Here is a 20,890-nt window from a genome sequence, read left to right on the forward strand (position 1 = left end):
CACTTTATGGCAGAAAACATTTTATTCTGGCCTGCTTATGAGATTTTCCTCATTCTTATGGTACAACCAATCCATTTGTTCCCGTGTCTGAATGTTGGTATGATTACATATGCTGACCTCTGCACAATTTAAGGACAATCCGTAGAACAGTAATTATTCAGAAACATCTGTCCAGCAAAAAAGTGACTGGAGGAGTTGGAGGAGGAGTGATCCGGACTAGAAAGTGAACCATGTGCATTCATGCCACATAGACAAGGAAAAAAGTTACCCTAACCTGTGTTAAATGAAACCGCACAGCGGAAACGCTGCTGCAGTGAGGAGAAAGGGCGACGCAGGTGTTGTCCGAGGAAAAGTTTGCAGTTCTGTTTTTTTTTTTTCCAGCAAGCAGTGCGATGGGAACCGGTGAAGGCAGATCCTGTGTGGGTTATTTCATTTGATTTCTTCGTGTTTATTGAACCTGCTGTAAAGGATGAAGTGTTTTCTCTTTGGCTGCATTTTTCTGTGGGCGACATTACAGCGGAGTAACATGCAAATTGCTGTACCTGCCACAGGTGAGTTGTTCATATAAGCTACATAGATATGAACCAGAAGATCTACAGGTGTGTGACCGAATAAATCATAAGCGCCACCAGGAGCTGAAAATAATACGCAGTTGTCATTCTGCAGTCTCAGTGGTCTTCGGAGGTATATTACATAAATTAGATAAACAGTATGTTGTTAATGGAGACTCGTCCGAAAGTGAGACTCTCACTTTTTATTTATTGTACAAATCACAATCTATGCAAATGCACTATGTGTCTTTCTGCTGATAAACGTCGCAGCGCGCTACGTGCAACTTAACAATCACTGACATTTCCTGTAAGTAGGCCAGGATCATTTCCTCCGGGAGGTGGTCCGAGGAAGTGCTCACATAGACCGTGTTGTCCGGGTGCTGTGATAGTGCTTTATTACATACATAAAGGGGTTGCCGCGTTATATTAACATAATAGTCTCAATTCTTTATAATTGTTGTAGGAAAATAATCACTCTTATAGGCGGCGGCTCTTAAAATCTATGTTATTTCTCTTTATCACATCCTGTGTGCAGAACATTTATTTAGTTGCAATTTAAACTTTTAGTTTGGATGGTGGTACTGGCTACTTTGAGTAGTTAAAGTGTATTAAAAGGAAAAAGTTATGATAGATGTCAACTTTTCAAAATTATGACACCGTTGCAGATATAAGAGGTGGGCTAGACCTCAACCCATTAATATTAACAGGCTGTAAATAGTCTCCCTCCTAAAATATTTTACTTGCCTGTCCCCTTGTTGATTTTTGGATATGTAATAACTGTTTTTATTATTGTGGATGACAATGAAATATGCAGACTTATATTCCCTTGTATGGGTCAAGCTCTATAACACCAACATCCTACATTTCCAATAATGAAACCTAATGCAGGATTGATCTCATTTTGTGGTCTCCGAGCCAAGATAACCTTGATTACTACAGATTATCTTTCTTGATAAAGCTACAAAATACATTGTCAGGCAATTTCACAACATTTAATATGAGAGTCAACTAAATTTTGGGGGTTTAGATGTGGGTCACACCCTTGATGTGTTTCTCTACTGTATTGTACTTTGATGCTGTAGAGGGAGGCTGCTTGCGTCATTATTTACACCAAATAAAACTGTATGTTAGACCAAACATGACGATGGAAAAAAATCACCTGCACCAGTTTTCTGGTGTAGAAACTCTTTCAGATCTGCAGATAAGCTACTATTAGTTAATATAGATAGATAGATACTGTAGCTGTTATACATAAAACTGCAGTATACATACAAAGTAATTAATATATATCTTATAATATGAACAACAATGGTGTCTGATTGAGTAATGCAGTGTTTCAAAAACTGAAATCTTCCATGTTTTCTTAAGACTTTAGGTACACTTTTTATTGTTTTTTGCAGGAGTGGAGCATTACTGTATTTTAAGAGCAATAGGAGTTTTTTTCTTAATGTTACTTTGCATAGAGAAAGCCATGGTCCTAAAAAGTGACCACAGTTATTGAGTAAAAAAAATTGCTAAGTGACAGATACCAAAACAAAACCACATAGAATGTGTGGAATTTTTAGTTAATGTGTGGCTTCACATGTCTGCAGAACTCTGCAATGTTCAAAAGTCAGCAAAGCAGCGTGCACTTTCTGTGTAAAATGTGTTACAGCATGCAGAGTTTACAAGTGTCCTGCACTGATTTTGATCAAACTCTCTGTGTCGCCTACCATCTGTCTGATTCTGTGCGAGTGTGCACTCAGTAATCTTCACAGGAGGCATTAACATATTTTTCCTTCATCTGTGCAGCTCTACAGTGTAGCATACGGCCTTGGCACTGCTTGAAAGTTAATGACAGATGACATGCTCAGTTCTCTCTCTCTAACACACACACACAAATGCACTTTTCTATTGAGGAATGTAAACATTCCTCAAAGATTCATATTTCCATCAACAGCTGTAATCCAAGCATGTCTTCTCATTTTCTTCCTCATTTCTCTGTCTGTCTCATTTTACTCGTTTAGTTTCTTCCCTCTCACACTGTCTATGTATAAACTTCCACAAAGGTTTTATTTTGTTGAAGCTTCTACCATTTCATTTTCTCCTTTAGCATCTCTCTCCATTCACATCTGCCATCTCCCCCATTTTCTGTTTACCTATAAAGTAATGATGCCTATACTACTTACCTATAAGTAGTAATGCAGTATAGTAGTGAGTGTTTGCACTGAGAAGTTGCAAATTGACAGATGGAAAATAAAGAGAAGTGTGAACATTATGAAAGTTATACAATAATGCAGATGTTTATATAATTTAAAAGACATTTAAAGATGTATACGTTACGGTTTGTATAAGTAATTTACAAGGACCCAAGTTAGGAGACGGCAAGAGGAGGTGTAAAGAAAAGGGTATTTATTAATAAAGAAACAGGTGGGTTTAACACAACTGAAAAGCACTCCAATAGGAGGGTAATAAACTTTACAGAACTCAAAACAACAAAATGGCAAACTATACATGAACAGGAAGAACGACAGACAGTACACCTATACCAACAACGAGGTGCACACATACAAGACTAATACAACGTAAGGAACACGCAGGGATCAGACAAGACCATAACTAGTTCAAACACACAAGAGGGTAAACCAATAGGGACAAATGAACTAAACAGGAACAGACAGATAGGAATAAAACCTAAACAAACTAAACTAGAGGGAAAGGGAAATTAACAGGGGTAACTAATACAGGGAACAGGGTAGTAAATAAATAGACCAATAAACTAATGCAAACTAAACAAAGGAGAACCAAACCACTAACACAAGAAATAACCAAACCACATAACGAGGAATACAAAACCACATAAGGAAAGACCAAACCATAGACCAAAAACCTTGACAGAGTCCAGACAGGATACAAACTTGTGACTTAGGCAGACTGAGTACTAACACACATAACTCATAACACAAACCAGCAGACAACACTGGGGAGAGCAGGGTATAAAAGGACTGGGGAACAGGTGAAACAAATCAGGACAAAATGAGGAAGGTAAAGACAGCAAACAGACTCACAGGAAGAGACACAGGAGCATTAATAAAATAAAAGCCAAAAACAGGAAATAAAGCTAGATAACATAAACACAGGGACAGGACTGTGACAGTATATTGCATTCATTCTCATGGATCATTCAACCTCATCTTCCATCCAAATTATTCCAAGTATAATAGACACTGTATATTAGAATAACAGCAATATGATTATGATGAATGCATTATGGTCCATGTAGATCCACCTGATCCTCTTCTTTAAAAATGATCCCTGTAAGCAAACGTTTTGACAATGAAATGGAACACAGTTGCATTTAAAAAATGATGAGGGGTCAGATGGAGAAACCAATATGAGTTAGTTCAGGTAGAGAGATCCAACAACATGGGGTGTGCTTTCTTCTTGTCCCTCTCTCGACTGCTTATGTTTTTATGGATTTATGAATCTAACTGGCTTCACACTAGATGATAAATAGATAGATGATATGTTCCCCTGTCTTGGTTCTACACATTGTAGATCCTCTGCTGTTGCTCTATTCTTAGCACAGTCTTTTTGACATGTATTTTGGACATACAGTATATCAGTGTTTTTATGACCCGGATTTCAATGTAGACATAACGCAATGATTAACCACTAGTTTTAGTTCACTCACTTCTGTCATTATTGTTACAAAAAAATGCCCTAATAACCTACTACTTGCTGAGCATCAAACAGCAGAAAGAGTTAGTGATTAGCTGGTCAGCACAGTGAAGCATTTAGTTGCAAAAGACCCAGATATTTTTTTTCAAAGATCTTTGGAAGAAAAATAGCTCAGAAAGGAGATTGAATGTTGGATTTTCAGTCATCAGGTGCAGAGGACCATGATTATAAATTCACACTAATGTTGCTTCATAACTGCTGGATTTGTAAATAAGCTGCTCTTTGCTAATAGGTCTGCTAAATCACATTGAAAGAAACTCATTTTGTGTTCAGAGCTTCTGAAAAATGTATAGTTGCAGGTTTACAGGCTGTTTTATAACATAATTAGTAGATCAATGTTCTTAATGTTTTCCCCCCTGTTGTGCACAGTGCTGAACTGCTGTGAAGGGGATATTCTTATCTTGCTGGACTCTTCAGGAAGCGTAGCAAACTACGACTTTTCACGCATGTTGCTGTTTGTTGCTGAGCTGCTTCGCCCTTTCTCACTGGGTCGTGGGCACGTAAGAGTTGGGCTGCTACAGGTGGACACTATGCCTCGGAAGGAATTTGGACTGGATGTCCACAGCAGTCAGGATCGGTTGCAGGAAGCATTGCGGAGAGTGAACCACCTGCAGGGAGAAACCAACACTGAGGCGGCGCTCAGGATGGCCCAGCAAATGCTGACAGAGACACAGGAGAACGTGCCAAAGATACTGCTGTGGCTAACTGATGGTGTGGACCCTGGAGATGTGGAGGAGCCGATGTCTGAACTGAAAGCAAGAGGAGTGTCTGTTTTAGCCGTGTCTACAGTACATGGCAACTACCAGCTGTTAAAGCGTGTGGTGACACCTCCTCTGGAGTCTCACCTCTACTCTGTGGACATTGATGACATAGACATCATCACAGAGGACATGAGGGAGGCCATCATCAGTATGTGTGTGTGTGTGTCTGAAACATTAGCTTTGATGTTACAGCAGCAGTGGCTCTTTGGCAGATAACAACTATAAATAATTATAAACAGAGATTTTTAAAAGCTTTCTCTTAAAAGCTCTTAATCTCACTCTCTTAATCTCACTCCACTTTTGTCTCTTGCCACTTTTTACTAATCTCTCTTTTTTTCTCTTGTCTTATCTATAGAGATTATTCGTGCGGAACGGCTGCGTGTGGTTCACCTGACTTCCCACAGTGCTGTGCTGCAGTGGCATCCTGTTCTGAACACAGACAGCAGTTACTATGAACTCTGGTATAACTCTGTGTTGGCAACACACCCTGAGATCAGACGCACTCTTTCCTTTGACTCTAGCTCAGCAGAGTTGACCAACCTGCAGCCTGACACCACCTACTCAGCTTCCCTCCGCCCAGAGTCCAACAAGATGCTGTTTAACACACTCACTGCTACCTTTACCACACTTCCTGGTGAGATGATCTAAAAGGAATTTCCTCTTTAAATACTCTTCGTAAACCCATGATGCATTAAATAGAGAAAGAGTTTAAGACATGGGTAGTAACAGCTGCCTCCCCACGCTCCACAGCTATGAGGCTTTTGATCAGTTTTCTCAATCTTCCTAAAACCTGGTGTACTCATTCATTGTGGACTTGTAGACATTCAAATTTCCATTTGTCTTACAATAAGATACTAGAATGCCGGGACCCCAGTCACTCAACCAGAACACATCAACAGATTTGTTGGTTTTCTTCTCTAGAGCTGTTAATACCATTAGAGATCTAATAACTGCAGCATGACTTGTTGGTAGTGCAAACAAACAGAGTACATCTGCACAGCAGCTTAAAACACACTGGTGTTTGTCTGCAGTGTTTGTATTTCAAGTGAGGTTCTCAAACAAGTAACTTCTGGTGTTTTTAGTACAGCATTCACCAGAAATATTTTTTGGATGCCATTAGTCATTATCTGTTTTCCTTCTTATTGTGCTCACCTCAGATGTTTTGAGCCCAGCAGTGGTATCTGTGTCAGACTCAGGCCCTCATCAGATACGTGTGAGCTGGGGTCCCCTGCAACTGGCACAAGTCCAAAGATATACAGTAGAGTATGGAGCTATTCCAAGTGGACGTGTCCAGACTGTGACGCTCCATGGCCATATGACCTCTACCTTACTGACCGGGCTGGAGCCAGGCACTCAGTACCTGGTCACAGTCAGTGCTCTGCATGTGAATGGAAAAGAAAGAGCCATGTCAGTGAGGGCATGCACTCATGAAGGTACACTTTCAGTTTAACTTTTCTATTCCAGTCTATATGCATTAGTTCATCTCTTTAGTTTATATTATTCCATCTTGATAATTTAGTTGTCTTTGCCTAAAAGGATCACATTTGTTGTGTTTATTGTTCTATTGTGTAGGGTTACGTTTAGAGGTAAAAATTTTGTATTCTGTTGGTTATCATTCATAGTGTTTTCATGCCGTGTCAGCTTTACTTGACCCAGCTAATTTTTCTATGTTTCCTGCCTGCAGCAGCTTTGCCTGCCCTGGATGACCTTCAGCTGAACCCAGCAGGGGAACAGGAGGTGCAGGTAACTTGGCTCGCCAACCAGGAAGGCTTGAAAGGATACTGGGTCAGCTGGGAGAAAGAGAACTTCCATATGTCCTCCCCAAAGACCTCTGTGTCATCCATCTATCTGCCTCCTACCTCTCGTTCAGTGTGGCTCACGAATCTCACCCCAAGCACCCGGGTGTGTGTGTCCCCGATCTATAGCTCGGGCCGAGGAGATGGGTTATGCTGCACTGCAAGTCATACTGGTCAGCTAAGCTGAATTGTTCTTAATTCCTGTAATTATGTTCATTCATTGTAGGTTTTGCTCATTAGTGGAAGTGCAATTTCTGGTTTCTCTTCTCTCTCAAAGATTCCTGCAAATGAGGTTGATTACCAGAGTATGCAGCAATGAGGCATCTGAAGCTAAAAATTGACAAAATTAAGCATTTAGTGCACTAATGCACTAGATACCTTGTGTGGGACTGATTATTACTTGCTTACTTATATTTAAATGTATTATAGTGACGGAAAAGGCTTTATCACATCACCCCAGCTGTCTATTCTCACAATGGCAAAGAAATATCAACAATTTTTCCTTTAAAATGAAAATATCAACAACTTAACAGAAAGTCTGTCCACTACAGCACTACACATTTGTGTAAACATTTCAATTAGCATACAGGGAGGCAGCATGGTAAATTGGCACTCGTATAATGCTTTTATGCAAGGCACTTTATAATGTTGCTTCCCGTTCAAACACGGTGTTGGCTGCCATGCAAGGTGCTCACCTGACCCAGCAGGAGCAACTTGGGGTTCAGTGTCTTCCCAAAGGACACTTTGAGACAAAGCTGGGATTGAACCACTGACCCTTGCCTTGAGCTGTTGTCACTGATAATTATGCCTGTAATGCCAGCCCACTAAAATGTGCTGTAAGGACATTATTGGGGTATTTGCTTGATGTATACAAAATGTCAGTTTCTCCTTGAGAGCATGTTTAAAGTTCCTAAATGTTAAAGGGCAACTTCAACAATTTTCAACTTGTTATGGCTTTAGTTTCAGATGTAAATGTAAATTAATGCTTTAAAACTTCCCTCTGACTTTACAATATCAAAATATTACTCTGCTTCTAGCTTAAAACTCCTCCAGATGAGATTACCCAGAGGGTTTTTTTTTTTATCATTAGGAGTTCCGATGATGAAAAGCAGGGTGACCATGATTTCAAACTCAATAACGTGAGCAACGAGATGAAATAATCTGAACTGAAGGCTCCTTATAAGTGATGTCATCTGGAGGCATTTTACAGGTAAAAGTACAGAGATATTTTGATATAGGGAAGTCAAGGGAAAGTTTATTGACATTTTGTACATGTACTAGCCCCACTACAACCAAAAGAAGGAAGTTTAAAATCAGTGAAGGCACCCTTCAAATATCATCCTGATCTGCATTTAGCTTCCTTCCTGCAAAATTTCAATTCTAAACCATATTTAATCGTGTTACCTAATCTTAAAATGAATGATGTTTTCTAAGCCAATACTTTATTCAATTGAGAGGCGACTGCTGTGTGAATGGATTTTTGGCTATAGAGAAAGAGAAAATGACATATTTTGAAATGTTTGACCATAAAATTTGTAACACTATAACATCATTAACATTAAAAAAGAGATAAAAATATGTAGTCTGTGTCCTAATTGAACAGCACTAACCTGACAATTCTACTCCACATAGGTCATATCAACCCTCATCTTTACTACACAGTGTTAATTTAACCTTACGATGTCTTCAATCACAGGTAATTTCCTATAATAGTTTTAACATTAATGAGTCAGACTTAAATGAGCCCAAAGCAGAAGAAACTTTGAAGGCCCTGGTATAATTTCGTCTCTTTTTCTTGATGTGACTGACGCTGATTTAACATCTGAAAAACATAAAAGCAGTGTTCATTTGTGAAAATCAAAATATACTAAAATTACAAAGATATGTTATACACAGCAACATCAGTACAACTGTATTATCTAAATTCCAGAGTCTGCACTGAACAATAGGGTCAATGCTGCTGTAACAATGCAGTTGGCCTAAGTTGGGGTTCAGTGTCTTGCCATGACATGTGACAGGAGGAGCCTGGAATCAAACCGACAACCATGGGATTAATGGATAACTGCGCTACCTCCTGAGCCAAAGTCAGTCAAAACTAAATTTTAAATATTTAAAGCTTCTTAAAAATTGTGGCAATTTTGCCATTTAATAACTAGACTGGATATATATGCAGATATTCGTAATTCAGTTCTTCCAAGTCAAAAAGAACATTTCGGAATTCCACAGCATCATTCTTCCTTACGTTTACATTTACATTTAGTCATTTAGCAGACGCTTTTATCCAAAGCGACTTACAAGTGAGGTACAAGGCAAGCTTGTACAAAAGATGTCACCTTTGTCATTCATATGTATATTTCAGCTTACCATAGATCATTAATGAATGTATATAATTCAGACTTTTTTTTTTGTCCTGTCGGCTTATGCCATGACTTCAGGGTAGCCACAGCGGATCATTGTCCGCATGTTGATTTGGCACAGTTTTTACGCTGGATGCCCTTCCTGACGCAACCCTCCCCAATTTCTACCTGGCGTGGGAATGGGCTGTTGTTGGGAGTTTAGTGTCTTGCCTAGAGACACTTTGACATATAGCCGGGTCAGGGGTTCAAACCACTGACCCTGTGGTTTTCCTATGTGGATAAAACTTGATTCTCAAAGTTTTATCTTAAAAAACAAAACAAACAAAAAAAACATGACAACATTTGCTGATTCTCACTGTAGCAGTTCTTCCCAGGAAATAAGTTTGGAGAAGACCTCCCTCTCTAGCCAAAGGTCATAGATCAACCCGCTACCCCAAAACACTTTGCAGACAGTTGTCCACAGGCAGGAAATCTGGGTTGCTGTGGCTCTTATCGTTGTTGAAGCCTTCAATGTTGGCAAGCAGGGCGCACTCCTCGGCCTGGAAATCCCAGGGACGACCATCCAGATCTGAGACACACGGGATAATATTTAGTGCACTTTGGTGTAATGATATTCAGAAAATACTTAGAATAAATACAATAAATACTTAGAACATAAAGAAAAATCTGGACTTTGTATAGTTTTTCTGTGGAGCTTTACCTCAATTTCAAGTAACAGTTTTTGAACCAATACTGACAACATTTAATTTGTTCTGTGCAACATAACAGTGTTTATTCTTTTATTCTGTGCAGTTTCATTTGATTTATCAATACAGTGTATGTTCTTTAAATCAAATCAATTAGTTATTTGGTTCACAGTCTTGCATTGAAAAACATAAATTCATGTAGTCAAAATGTGTTACTACCAGGCCTGGACCTACACTGCACAGCTGGGGATGGGAATGGGCTGCTGGGGGTTCAGTTTCATGACCAGAGACACTTTGACATATAGCTGGGACCGGGGATCGAACCACTCACCCTGTGGTCCGTGAACGACTGCCTTACCAATAATTCACACTATTGAACGACAATGAGGAAATATGTGCTGACAAATCCATCTTATTAACAGTCCTGCAGAATTGGACCATTAATATATAGAAACAATTATTCTGCAGAGTTTTGTTTTTATTACATATCGGAAATGTTCTTTTTGGGGAAGAGTTGAATTTCGGATATCTGCAGAAATTCTACAGATATCCATTTTAAAACCAATTGCTTTAATTATTCAGCTATTCAGATCAACGTTTAAGTCCAGTTACTTGTTTCTGTATTTTTAACATATATTTTTGCCATTTAGGTGAATTTGTGGCCAGATTAGTGAGGTGAAATGTTTGTTTAGACAAATTCAATGATACTATAATGGTTTCTATAAAATGTGTTTTCCCCTGGTGTTTTGGATTTTGGTTGTTAATGAGGCCATCTAGTGGCTGTTGGCTGTAAACATCTAGTCCTATGGCATAGATGATTACTGAAGGAGGATTATACGTCATACTACATTATATTATTTTCTTGAGCACACCCATACTAATTAATGCATCATTACTCAAATTAAAAGTGGAAATGACTATTACCTTAAATGCTCTGTAACCTGTCCTGAGAGGATGTAGTGAATAGAATATATTTAGGTAATTCTATACTTATTTTTCAATAATTTATCAATCATTTGTCGTATGTCATGGTATAAATATTAGTAAAAATATAGGAAATAAATGTGAGATAAATGTGTGAAATGTGAGGTAAAACCTTTTTCAACTGCTTAAACAACTAACTAAATCCTTATCTTGCTTTATTTAACAGGGATACAGTTTCATTTCTAAGGGGGAAGTTGTATACTGGGTACATTTGATGGATATGTGTTTCCTTGTGGTGCCTTGTTCTGTGTTATGTTTCTGACCAAAATGATTTAGACCTTTGTGCTTTCTGAATGACCCGATGACTCCACAACTAAATTAATTGTTGAAAATTTGATATGATTGAGGTCTGGTTTTAAGGACCCAGCTCTGGTCAACTGCTATTAAATCTTTCACTTTCACTGAACATCCACCCACATGCAACATCACACATGACAACAAACAAATGTCTTGTATTTTTTCCAGTATGATGAGATAATGAATCAAGTAGCAAAGCACATTTTCTTCAGAGAAGCTGATTAATCTCCTGTGTTTCATTAACGAGCAGCTTGAACTCCCCCGGGCCTAAAACATAGCGCTGCTTTGTGAGTTTCTGTCTTACTCTGCTATCAGCTTTTTGTTGTGATGACACAAGTGGGATCACTTTCTTCCATTGGCTCTAAAGTGTGTTTTAAATCACTGCACCTGAGAAGATCAAGCAGAACAAAATGTCAGTAGGGTGAGTAAACTGGTGCTCTGCCTGTTGGAGGATAAAGGACAAGATTCCTATTTACAGGTGAAACATGAGCAATGAAGATAAAGCATGCCACAGGACTTGATGTCAGCTGTTTAAACTGCTTTCACAGATAGGGTTGTTTAGACATTTTCAACAATAAGCATTTTAATGAAGAAAAATGAAGACAAGAAGCTTGGGGATAGATTCTCGTGTCATACGGTCCACTGCACAGGTTTCCATTTACACCATCCTGCTGATTCTGGCTATTCTGGGTAATGCCACCCTAATTGGGGTGATTGGTAAGAGTGTCATTGTGGATCGTGGTGGAGCACGCAACTCCGATATTATCATTATTAACATGGCACTGTCCAACCTGCTGGTGTCATTGATGAGGAACACAGTGTTTGTTGTTTCAGAATTAGGATACGAGGTATGTAGCCTTTAAGATTACTCATTAAAATGGTATGTTGATTATACTTTTTTAGCATCTTTGTCAGTGTCAAACTGTAGGTTCCTTACCTAAATGTAAAGATGCAAGACTCAGATGAGATTTTCCTAGGTGAAAGAAAGAATGTTATATTTGCAGAATTACAGATTTGTGGATGTAGACCCAACTCTTTCTTTTACAGCTGCAATCGACAGAAATGTTGTGTCAGTTCCTGATGGGTGTCTGGGTGTGGCTGCGATCAGTCAGTGTGTGGTCCACATTCTTCCTCAGTGCGTTCCACCTTATGACTTTGAGGAGAGTGTTTCCTACATTTGGGAACTCATCTCAGGGTGCTTCTAAGAAACTACTGCTGAGTCTGTGCCTCATTTGGCTTCTCAACTTTATCTGCTCCATTCCTGCCCATGTATATTCTACTAAAGGGGGTGTCAATGCCACAGAGGTGAGATTCTACTGCCAGCAGGTGCTGCATTAGCGGTAACTAATGCACCAATGCATGTTTGAAAAACATCACCAAACCTTTTTGAATTGTCTGACCGATACCAATGAATATCAACACAGCCTTCATTTATCCCACAACAGGTCTGTAAAGCTGACAAAACAATTTTTGTAAGAAAATGTAAGCTACCTGTCTGGAACAGTCAGAAAAATACAAAAATCTAAAACAGTTTTCAAATGGTTAAAAATGTTGTGTGCGCTGTATTCAGAGAGATAAATGTTCAGGTTTAGCTGCATCAATTGTAAATTAAATTGAAAGTAAAGTTAAATCCATGCAACAACAAATATGAGAGTAGAACCTTGTGCAAAGACATTAGGCCACAAATGTCCACCAGCACTGCAAATTAAATGTTCAGTTTAGTAAAACGGAGGTTTTAAAAACATTCTATTCCTTAATCTGACTCAAAACTCAAACTTGTAGAAGCATCAGGCCACCTCTTGAGCAGTGGTGTTGAAAGCTAGTGAAGGCACAGGTAAAATATATACAGCACTTTAGCTGAAACAGCAACATAAAACAACAACAACATAAAATGGATCAAAAGTGTCAAAAGCACAAATTATTATGAATAAAGATGAAATATTCTGCCTTATTCTTCTCCCTGACAGTCACTGATGTTGGTGAGCAGCACGACACGCCCTGTGTTGAAATGTGTGTGGAAGTTTCCCTCAGTCTTCAGTGGCCTGGCCTTTGCAACCACATCCATAGTGATTCATGAAATGATTCCCATACTCTTGATGGCTTTAGCCAGCGTCTCCTCCCTTTACACACTCTACAACCATGCTAGGATGCGTCCCACAATGCAAAATGCACCTGTAATAAAACGTATTCCTGCTGAGAGGAGAGCAGCCAAGGTAGGAAAGAGGAGGGTGTTAAAGCTTTGTACCTGTAAAGATACCTTGTAAATGAAAATGTTTGCTGTACAGCAAAATAATGATTTATTGGTGACATCAGCAAACATGATAACTGTCTAAATTGAAAATTATTGTTCAACCTAAGATGATGATTTGTGCCTTGTGTGTTTGTTCAGGTGATTCTTGCACTCGTAACGTTGTTCATCATATCCTGGGGAACCAGCATTGTCTCTGTATCCTATTTCAACTACAACCACAGCTCTTCAACTGAGTTTCTTCTGATCATTACTCGTTTTTCCAACATTATTTTCCATGCACTTTCACCTGCTGCACTGGCATTTGGCCATCGGCGGCTGCGTTCTTTCATCAAAACCATGCTCACTTACTGACGGACAGCTGACACTCTGCAGAATCATTAGAAAATAGTTAATAATTAAATAGACAAAAATAGTTGGTTTGGTCTTTTTTATTTTACAACACAAATGCTCCAAAGAAAAATAAAACCTACCAAAACCGTCAAAGCATGTTTATTTAGATTATATTGCCATGTGTTTTTAATATTTTGCAACTTAATACCATGTTGTTTCACAGGTTTAGTGGAAAGCTGTCAACTACCATGATGCACACAACTGAACATTTCATAGTTTGTGACTCTTATTGCAACACTATAAAAACCTTTTATCTAAAGCTTAAGAAATAACAGTTCAGTTGTCACTTCCTCAGAGTTTAAAATATCTAGATTTCTGGATCTGTTTGTAGCTCATTATAGGATCACATACAATACAACAAATTGATAAAACATAAAGGTCTACAACTGTTCTACTTCCTGTGCCACAGTCACAGAACGTGTCACTTTAAAGACTGGACTGGGTCTGAGATCTTGGAGAGTTACCATTGTAAGATTGTAAAGCCTAGTGAAACATTATGAATGGTGTTGGTTTATCAAGCAATTTTAAAATAAACTTGAGAGCACAAACAATCTGTACAAGTGAGGTAAAACTGAAAGCATTATCAGGATGACTCTCATATCAAAGGAAAGAAATGACACGCTGTATCTCAATTTGACTTGGCTGAAATATCTAAAAATAATCTCAAAATAATAACTGACAACAATTCAGCTCAGGCAGTAAGAGAGAGGATTCAAGCACATGCCACATCACTGCCTATCTGGGTATATGTTTTTGTTATTTTTTTGCTTTCTCCTCCAACATCATAGCTTTCATCTCCTTTTGAACAACAAAAATTGTGTGTTTTTCCTTTTGTCTTTTAATCTTTGGGGATTTATTCCCCTCTTCAGAGTCTGCAATGTGACATTTAAGAACTTTAGACCACCCAAGCATCATGTTCGTGAGTCTCTTCCTCAGCTTGCCATGTCCTAGTGCCACCACCACGGGACTGAACCCTCCAAACACCGAAGCAGAAAATTGGGCCACAGTCAGCAGCCCTTCAGTGAGCTGTCCCCCATTGTGATTGTAGTATGTCACTGCAGCGAGCTGTAGCACCCAGCACAACACAAACAGGCTCACCAGAGTCATGATGACATGAGCTGCCTTGCGTCCAGTGGTCACATGTTTATCTAGCTCTCCATTGGTTCCTCCTGCCTCTCCTCCGGAGGTGATAGCTCTCATGTGCTTGACCAGAGCGTGAAGTGAGGCCACATTAGTGCAAACCATCAGCACCAGTGGCAACACCTCATTGAGTGCCAGTGAAGTAGAGGCGAAGGCTGAGCCCTGTTGTTTGGAGGGAAACTCCCAGACACAGCCAAGCAGGGGCCTGGTGGTGCAGCTGATCACCATCAGCTCCACTGTGGTGTTACCGCTAACATGGGTGCTATATACCAGAGCTGGTATAGAGAAGCCCAGGTTAGCCAGCCACACCAGCCCAAGAACGATCCACACCCGCCGCCTCTCTCTCTGGTGTGCGAGAGGTCCAAAGGTCACATGCTGTCGCCTGAGGGTAGTACAGTGGAAGACACTAAGTGCTAGAGTCCCCCAACAACCCACACCTCGCCACCACACCCACAGCAGCATAAAGACTCTGCACCAGCCCTGAGACAGGGACACATTGAAACCCAGGTCTGCCACAAAGATGGGCACTGTACGAAAAAGTGAAGTCAGTAGGTTGGCCAGTGACAGGTGCACCAAAATGGTGTCAGAAGGAGGGAGTCTCCGTGATGGGCTCGCACCGGCTGACTGAAACACCTGTAAGTAAAAGCAATATATAATGAGAGCAATCATACCAAAAAAATGTTTACAAATGAAATGTTTTATTAGGGCATCTACAGGTATAAAAGGTTGCATTTAGGACTTTTTAAGCCCATTTTAATTTAGCTGTAAATTAAATTTAAAACTGAATGAAAAGCACATATCAAACATAAATGTTCTCTTTCCAATTAAACACATAGATGTCAGTTCAAACAGATAATAACTGGTTGTATTTTTGACTCCACAACCTTGATCCCCACTGTTCCAAGTCTGAAATACCTTAAACACACAGCACAACACACAGTTGGTCTCTGGAAGCATTCCAAGTCACTGGCTCTAATCATTTTCTCAAACCATTTGACATAAACTTGCATTTCCCCTTTTTCATAAACTAACTGGGTGGCAGGCGGAATAACAAGGCCTTACAGCGCAGCATCTCTACAAACATGACAAACTTCAACTTCAGCCTTTAACCTCAACAACACATCTGAAGACTTTTTAAGGAGCTATATGTTATCTCACCACATGGATGACTAAAATGTTTCCCAAGATGCCAGAAAAGACCAGGAGTCCAAACAAAATAGCATCTACAGCTAAGACTTTGGACATTGCATCATCCTCTGCATGGTGACTTAGCTTGCTTCTTCTTAATGTAGACGTTGTGTGAGACAGAGAAAAGTCAAGGCTTCGTTTCCACCACCACTGTGTAAATGTTCTTCACGGCGTTTTATATACACACACCCACAAAGCCCATATGGATAAACAAATAGACTCATCACATTAAAGCTTTTATCTTTGCTGACCAGGATCACGGTCCATTTGTTTAAATATGCTTTTGCTGTGAGAGTACATGCAAAGGCAGGCATTTTCCAGGTGTTTTCCACATCAATGACAGACTGTATCTTGACCTGAATAATCGCATCAACATGTGTGGGTTTCTGTGTTCATTACAGCCTGTTTTCAGTCAATTATTCACGCTAATCATCAATTAACTGCGCTATGGAAATACCGAGTAATATATCAGGCTTATTTATTTTTCAGTACTTAATATTCCATTTCTCTCTTAGATAAATAATAATCTGTATTAACAGACCATCAGATATACCTTCCATATCACATAGATTTAACTATTTGCATAATAAAACCTTACAGGGACAAATTGTGCTGATCCAGTCCCACTGAAGGAGCTTTTTTTCTTACACAGGCATTCATAATCTCCCCTGGTATTAATTGTTTGCTGGGTTGCCAAGTTTCCTCCTTCAGGATGCAGCAATCAGTGCTTGGAATAATCTTACCTCAGCTCTGGTTAATTAATTGTTTTGTAGAGAACAATGATACATCTTCATCATACTAGATTTTCTTTCGATTGTTCCGTTGAGATTGACAGGAGATTTTATTTTCAATTTAAGAGATGAGAATGTAACATCACACGCCTGGTTTATTTTCTGTCCCTAATACATGTTTATATCAAATCAAGTGTTGACCGTATTTGGTAATGATTAAAGTACCTTTGTGTTAAAGCCTCTCTGAAGAACAAAAAGTTAGAATATTGCATGAATACGAAATGGAGGAAATAAACTATACTATAATACAATAAAATGTAGCTGTATTAAACCTTTTTTCAGTCTTTGATGAGACTGTGTCAGAGAGGCTTTGGTACACATTTGTGACATTTATTTTTCATAGGTGTTTTAACTTCTTCTTCTTCTTTTCCTTTCGGCTGCTCCCTTTCAGGGGTCGCCACAGCGAATCATGTGCCTCCATCTAACTCTGTCCTCTGCATCCTCTTCTCTCACACCAACTAACTTCATGTCCTTCCTCACTACATCCATAAATCTCCTCTTTGGTCTTCCTCTAGACCTCCTGCCTGGCAGCTCCAACCTCAGCATCCTTCTACCGATATATTCACAGTTTCTCCTCTGAACATGTCCAAACCACCTCAATCTGGCCTCTCTGACTTTATCTCCAAAACATCTAACATGAGCTGTCCCTCTGATGTACTCATTCCTGATCCTGTCCATCCTCGTCACTCCCAAAGAGAACCTCAACATCTTAAGCTCTGCAACCTCCAGCTCTGCCTCCTGTCTTTTCTTCAGTGCAACAGTCTCTAAGCCGAACAACATTGCTGGTCTCACCACCGTCTTGAACACCTTTCCTTTCATTCTCGCTGATACTCTTTTATCACACAACACACCTGACACTTTTCTCCACCCGTTCCAACCTGCCTGCACTCGCCTCTTCACCTCTTTTCCACACTCACCGTTGCTCTGAACCGTTGACCCTAAATACTTAAAGTCCTGCACCTTCTTCACCTCTGCTCCCTGTAACCTCACCGTTCCACCTGGGTCCCTCTCATTCACACACATGTATTCTGTCTTGCTGCGGCTAAGCTTCATTCCTCTGTTTTCCAGAGCAGACCTCCACTTCTCTAGATTTTCCTCCACCTGCTCCCTGCTCTCACTACAAATAACAATGTCATCTGCAAACATCATAGTCCAGGGAGATTCTTGTCTAACCTCATCTGTCAGTCTGTCCATCACCAGAGCAAACAAGAAGGGGCTCAAAGCCGATCCTTGATGCAGACCCACCTCCACCTTGAACTCCTCTGTCACACCTACAGCACACCTCACCACTGTCTTACAGCTCTCATACATGTCCTGCACCACTCTAACATACTTCTCTGCCACTCCAGACGTCCTCATACAATACCACAGCTCCTCTCTCGGCACCCTGTCATACGCTTTTTCTAAATCTACGAAGACACAATGCAACTCCCTATGACCCTCTCTGTACTTCTCCATCAGCGTCCTCAAAGCAAATACTGCATCTGTTGTACTCTTTCTAGGCATGAAACCATATTGCTGCTCACAAATGTTCACCTCTGCCCTTAGCCGAGCTTCCACTACTCTTTCCCACAACTTCATTGTGTGACTCATCAGCTTTATTCCTCTGTAGTTGCCACAGCTCTGCGCATCTCCCTTGTTCTTAAAAATTGGTACCAGTACACTTTTCCTCCAGTCCTCTGGCATCCTCTCACTCTCCAAGATCTTGTTAAACAAACTAGTCAAAAACTCTACTGCCACCTCTCCTAGACACTTCCATACCTCCACAGGTATGTCATCAGGACCAACTGCCTTTCCACTCTTCATCCTCTTCAATGTCCTCCTCACTTCACTCTTACTAATCTTTGCTACTTCCTGCTTCACAACAGTCACCTCTTCTACTCGTCGTTCCCTTTCATTTTCCTCGTTCATCAACTCTTCAAAGTACTCCTTCCATCTTCCCATCACACTACTGGCACCTGTCAATACATTTCCATCCTTATCTTTAATCACCCTAACCTGCTGCACATCCTTTCCATCTCTATCTCTTTGTCTGGCCAACCTGTACAAATCCACCTCTCCCTCTTTAGTGTCCAACCTAGCATACAAGTCCTCATATGCTCTTTGTTTGGCCTTTGCCACCTCTATCTTCACCTTACGCTGTATCTCCCTGTACTCCTGTCTACTCTCTTCAGTCCTCTCAGTGTCCCACTTCTTCTTAGCTAACCTCTTTCTCTGTATACACTCCTGAACTGCCTCGTTCCACCACCAAGTCTCCTTGTCCGCTTTCCTCTTTCCAGATGACACACCGAGTACCCTCCTACCTGTCTCCCTGATCAAATTAGCTGTAGTAGTCCAGTCATCTGGAAGCACCTCCAAACCACCCAGAGTCTGTCTCAGCTCCTCCCTGAAAACTAAACGACATTCTTCCTTTTTCAACTTCCACCACTTCGTCCTCTGCTCTGCCTTAGTCCTCCTTATCTTCCTCACCACCAGCATCATTTTGCACACCACCATCCTGTGTTGTCTGGCTACACTCTCCCCTACCAATGCTTTACAGTCACTGATCTCTTTCAGATTACAACGTCTACATAAGATGTAGTCTACCTGAGTGCTTCTCCCTCCGCTCTTGTACGTCACCCTATGTTCCTGCCTCTTCTGAAAGAAAGTGTTTACTACAGCCATTTCCATTCTCTTTGCAAAGTCAACCACCATCTGACCTTCTGCGTTCCTGTCCTGAACACCAAACCTGCCCATAACAGTCTCATCACCTCTGTTCCCTTCACCTACATGCCCATTGAAATCTGCACCAATGACAACTCTCTCACCTCTGGGGATGCTCTGCATCACTTCATCTAACTCACTCCAGAATTTCTCCTTCTCTTCTAACTCACATCCTACCTGTGGGGCATAACCACTCACAACATTGAACATCACCCCTTCAACTTCCAGCTTCAGGCTCATCAACCTGTCTGATACTCTTTTCACCTCTAGAACATTCCTCACAAAATCCTCTTTCAATATAACTCCTACTCCATTTCTCTTCCTATCTGACCCATGGTAAAACAACTTGAACCCTGCTCCTAAGCTTCTAGCCTTGCTACCTTTCCACCTGGTCTCCTGGACACACAGTATGTCCACCTTCCTTCTCTGCATCATGTCGATCAACTCCCTAGCCTTCCCTGTCATAGTACCAACATTCAAAGTCCCTACTGTCAGTCCTACATTCTTAGCTTTCCTCTTCTCTCTCTGCCTACGAACACACCTTCCTCCTCTTCTTCTTCGTCTTCGACCAACAGTAGTCCAATTTCCACCGGTACCCTGTAGGTCAACAGCACCGGTGGCGGTCGTTGTTAACCCGGGCCCCGACCGATCCGGTATGGAAGCCTTTGTCACGATTCGCATGTTTGATTTGGCATGTGTTTTACGTCGGATGCCCTTCCTGCCACAACCCTCTGCATTTATCCAGACTTGGGACTGGCACAAGAAGACACTGGCTTGTGCCCCCTTGCGGTTGCATTTTTCATAGGTGTTTTAACTATATTTTCAAAATTCACTAAACCAACACTTATATTTAAGCAGATTAAAAAATAAGTGGAATATACCTTTTAAAATCACAGTAGTTGCTAGTTTTTTGTTTGTTTGTTTGTTTGTTTGTTTGTTTGTTTTTGTAAACTATGGAAACTATCATTAGAGCTGATTATCAGCACAAAATTAAGTTTACCCTCTTACCTAATCAGCATTATTTCTGTATCTTTGGGCAGACATTTGTTCTGATGTATAAGTTTTTGCACATATACTTCACCACCTCTGATCTGATGCGTACTCTGCCTGGATGCGAGAGTTGGGGTGCAGGTTAGTTTAATCCACCAGCGTGTCAGGCCTCTGAGCTTGGGATGGTGACCGGCGGACTGAGTGTTTATAACAGCAAATATTTGGTGCACGCACCCACGCTCCCAAGAAGTCTGCGGCGCGCGCTCCTCTGCGTGCACTCTCACA

At 40.5% G+C, this 20,890-nt stretch overlaps 3 protein-coding genes across 5 annotated transcripts; 2 read left to right on the forward strand and 1 right to left on the reverse strand.

The window, feature by feature from the left end:
- Window positions 1–216: 216 nt before the first annotated feature.
- On the forward strand, window positions 217–8,409 carry LOC137128126 (von Willebrand factor A domain-containing protein 1-like). Of its 2 annotated transcripts, none has more exons than XM_067505861.1 (5): window positions 217–551; window positions 4,641–4,982; window positions 5,388–5,666; window positions 6,190–6,465; window positions 6,717–8,409. In XM_067505861.1, the coding sequence occupies exons 1-5, from the start codon at window positions 470–472 to the stop codon at window positions 7,013–7,015; spliced, it is 1,278 nt and encodes a 425-aa protein (XP_067361962.1). In that variant the 5' UTR covers window positions 217–469; the 3' UTR covers window positions 7,016–8,409. The 2 variants fall into 2 exon arrangements, with proteins under 2 accessions (XP_067361962.1, XP_067361961.1); XM_067505860.1 differs by having other exon boundaries at window positions 218–551; window positions 4,641–5,180.
- Window positions 8,410–11,748: 3,339 nt separating this feature from the next.
- On the forward strand, window positions 11,749–13,802 carry LOC137127356 (olfactory receptor class A-like protein 4). The gene is made up of 4 exons (XM_067504237.1): window positions 11,749–12,000; window positions 12,200–12,457; window positions 13,120–13,365; window positions 13,542–13,802. Exons 1-4 carry the CDS (start codon window positions 11,749–11,751, stop codon window positions 13,752–13,754), a joined length of 969 nt encoding a protein of 322 aa, XP_067360338.1. The 3' UTR covers window positions 13,755–13,802.
- A 54-nt stretch (window positions 13,803–13,856) lies between these two features.
- Window positions 13,857–20,829, reverse strand: ora4 (olfactory receptor class A related 4). Of its 2 annotated transcripts, none has more exons than XM_067504431.1 (2): window positions 16,092–16,286; window positions 13,857–15,566 (listed from the first exon to the last, which is right to left on the reverse strand). In XM_067504431.1, the coding sequence occupies exons 1-2, from the start codon at window positions 16,176–16,178 to the stop codon at window positions 14,550–14,552; spliced, it is 1,104 nt and encodes a 367-aa protein (XP_067360532.1). In that variant the 5' UTR covers window positions 16,179–16,286; the 3' UTR covers window positions 13,857–14,549. The 2 variants fall into 2 exon arrangements, 1 of the variants encoding a protein (XP_067360532.1); XR_010914430.1 differs by lacking the exon at window positions 16,092–16,286 and adding an exon at window positions 20,700–20,829 and having other exon boundaries at window positions 15,429–15,566.
- Between the last annotated feature and the right edge of the window lie 61 nt (window positions 20,830–20,890).

This window comes from Channa argus, chromosome 5 (assembly GCF_033026475.1).
Source record: "Channa argus isolate prfri chromosome 5, Channa argus male v1.0, whole genome shotgun sequence".
Taxonomy (NCBI): Eukaryota; Metazoa; Chordata; class Actinopteri; order Anabantiformes; family Channidae; genus Channa; species Channa argus.

What these genes read in the sequence shown, in the direction of transcription:
- ora4 (XM_067504431.1), bottom strand. Translation starts at nt 16,178, where the DNA reads ATGTCCAAAGTCTTAGCTGTAGATGCTATTTTGTTTGGACTCCTGGTC. An exon ending in ACATTTTAGTCATCCATGTG is followed by an intron (nt 15,567 to 16,091) that starts GTGAGATAACAT and finishes TTTTACTTACAG; the next exon opens with GTGTTTCAGTCAGCCGGTGC.
- LOC137127356 (XM_067504237.1), top strand. Translation starts at nt 11,749, where the DNA reads ATGAAGACAAGAAGCTTGGGGATAGATTCTCGTGTCATACGGTCCACT. An exon ending in GGGGTGTCAATGCCACAGAG is followed by an intron (nt 12,458 to 13,119) that starts GTGAGATTCTAC and finishes TCTCCCTGACAG; the next exon opens with TCACTGATGTTGGTGAGCAG. An exon ending in CTGAGAGGAGAGCAGCCAAG is followed by an intron (nt 13,366 to 13,541) that starts GTAGGAAAGAGG and finishes GTGTTTGTTCAG; the next exon opens with GTGATTCTTGCACTCGTAAC.
- LOC137128126 (XM_067505860.1), top strand. Translation starts at nt 470, where the DNA reads ATGAAGTGTTTTCTCTTTGGCTGCATTTTTCTGTGGGCGACATTACAG. An exon ending in AATTGCTGTACCTGCCACAG is followed by an intron (nt 552 to 4,640) that starts GTGAGTTGTTCA and finishes TGTTGTGCACAG; the next exon opens with TGCTGAACTGCTGTGAAGGG. An exon ending in CATGAGGGAGGCCATCATCA is followed by an intron (nt 5,181 to 5,387) that starts GTATGTGTGTGT and finishes TCTTATCTATAG; the next exon opens with AGATTATTCGTGCGGAACGG.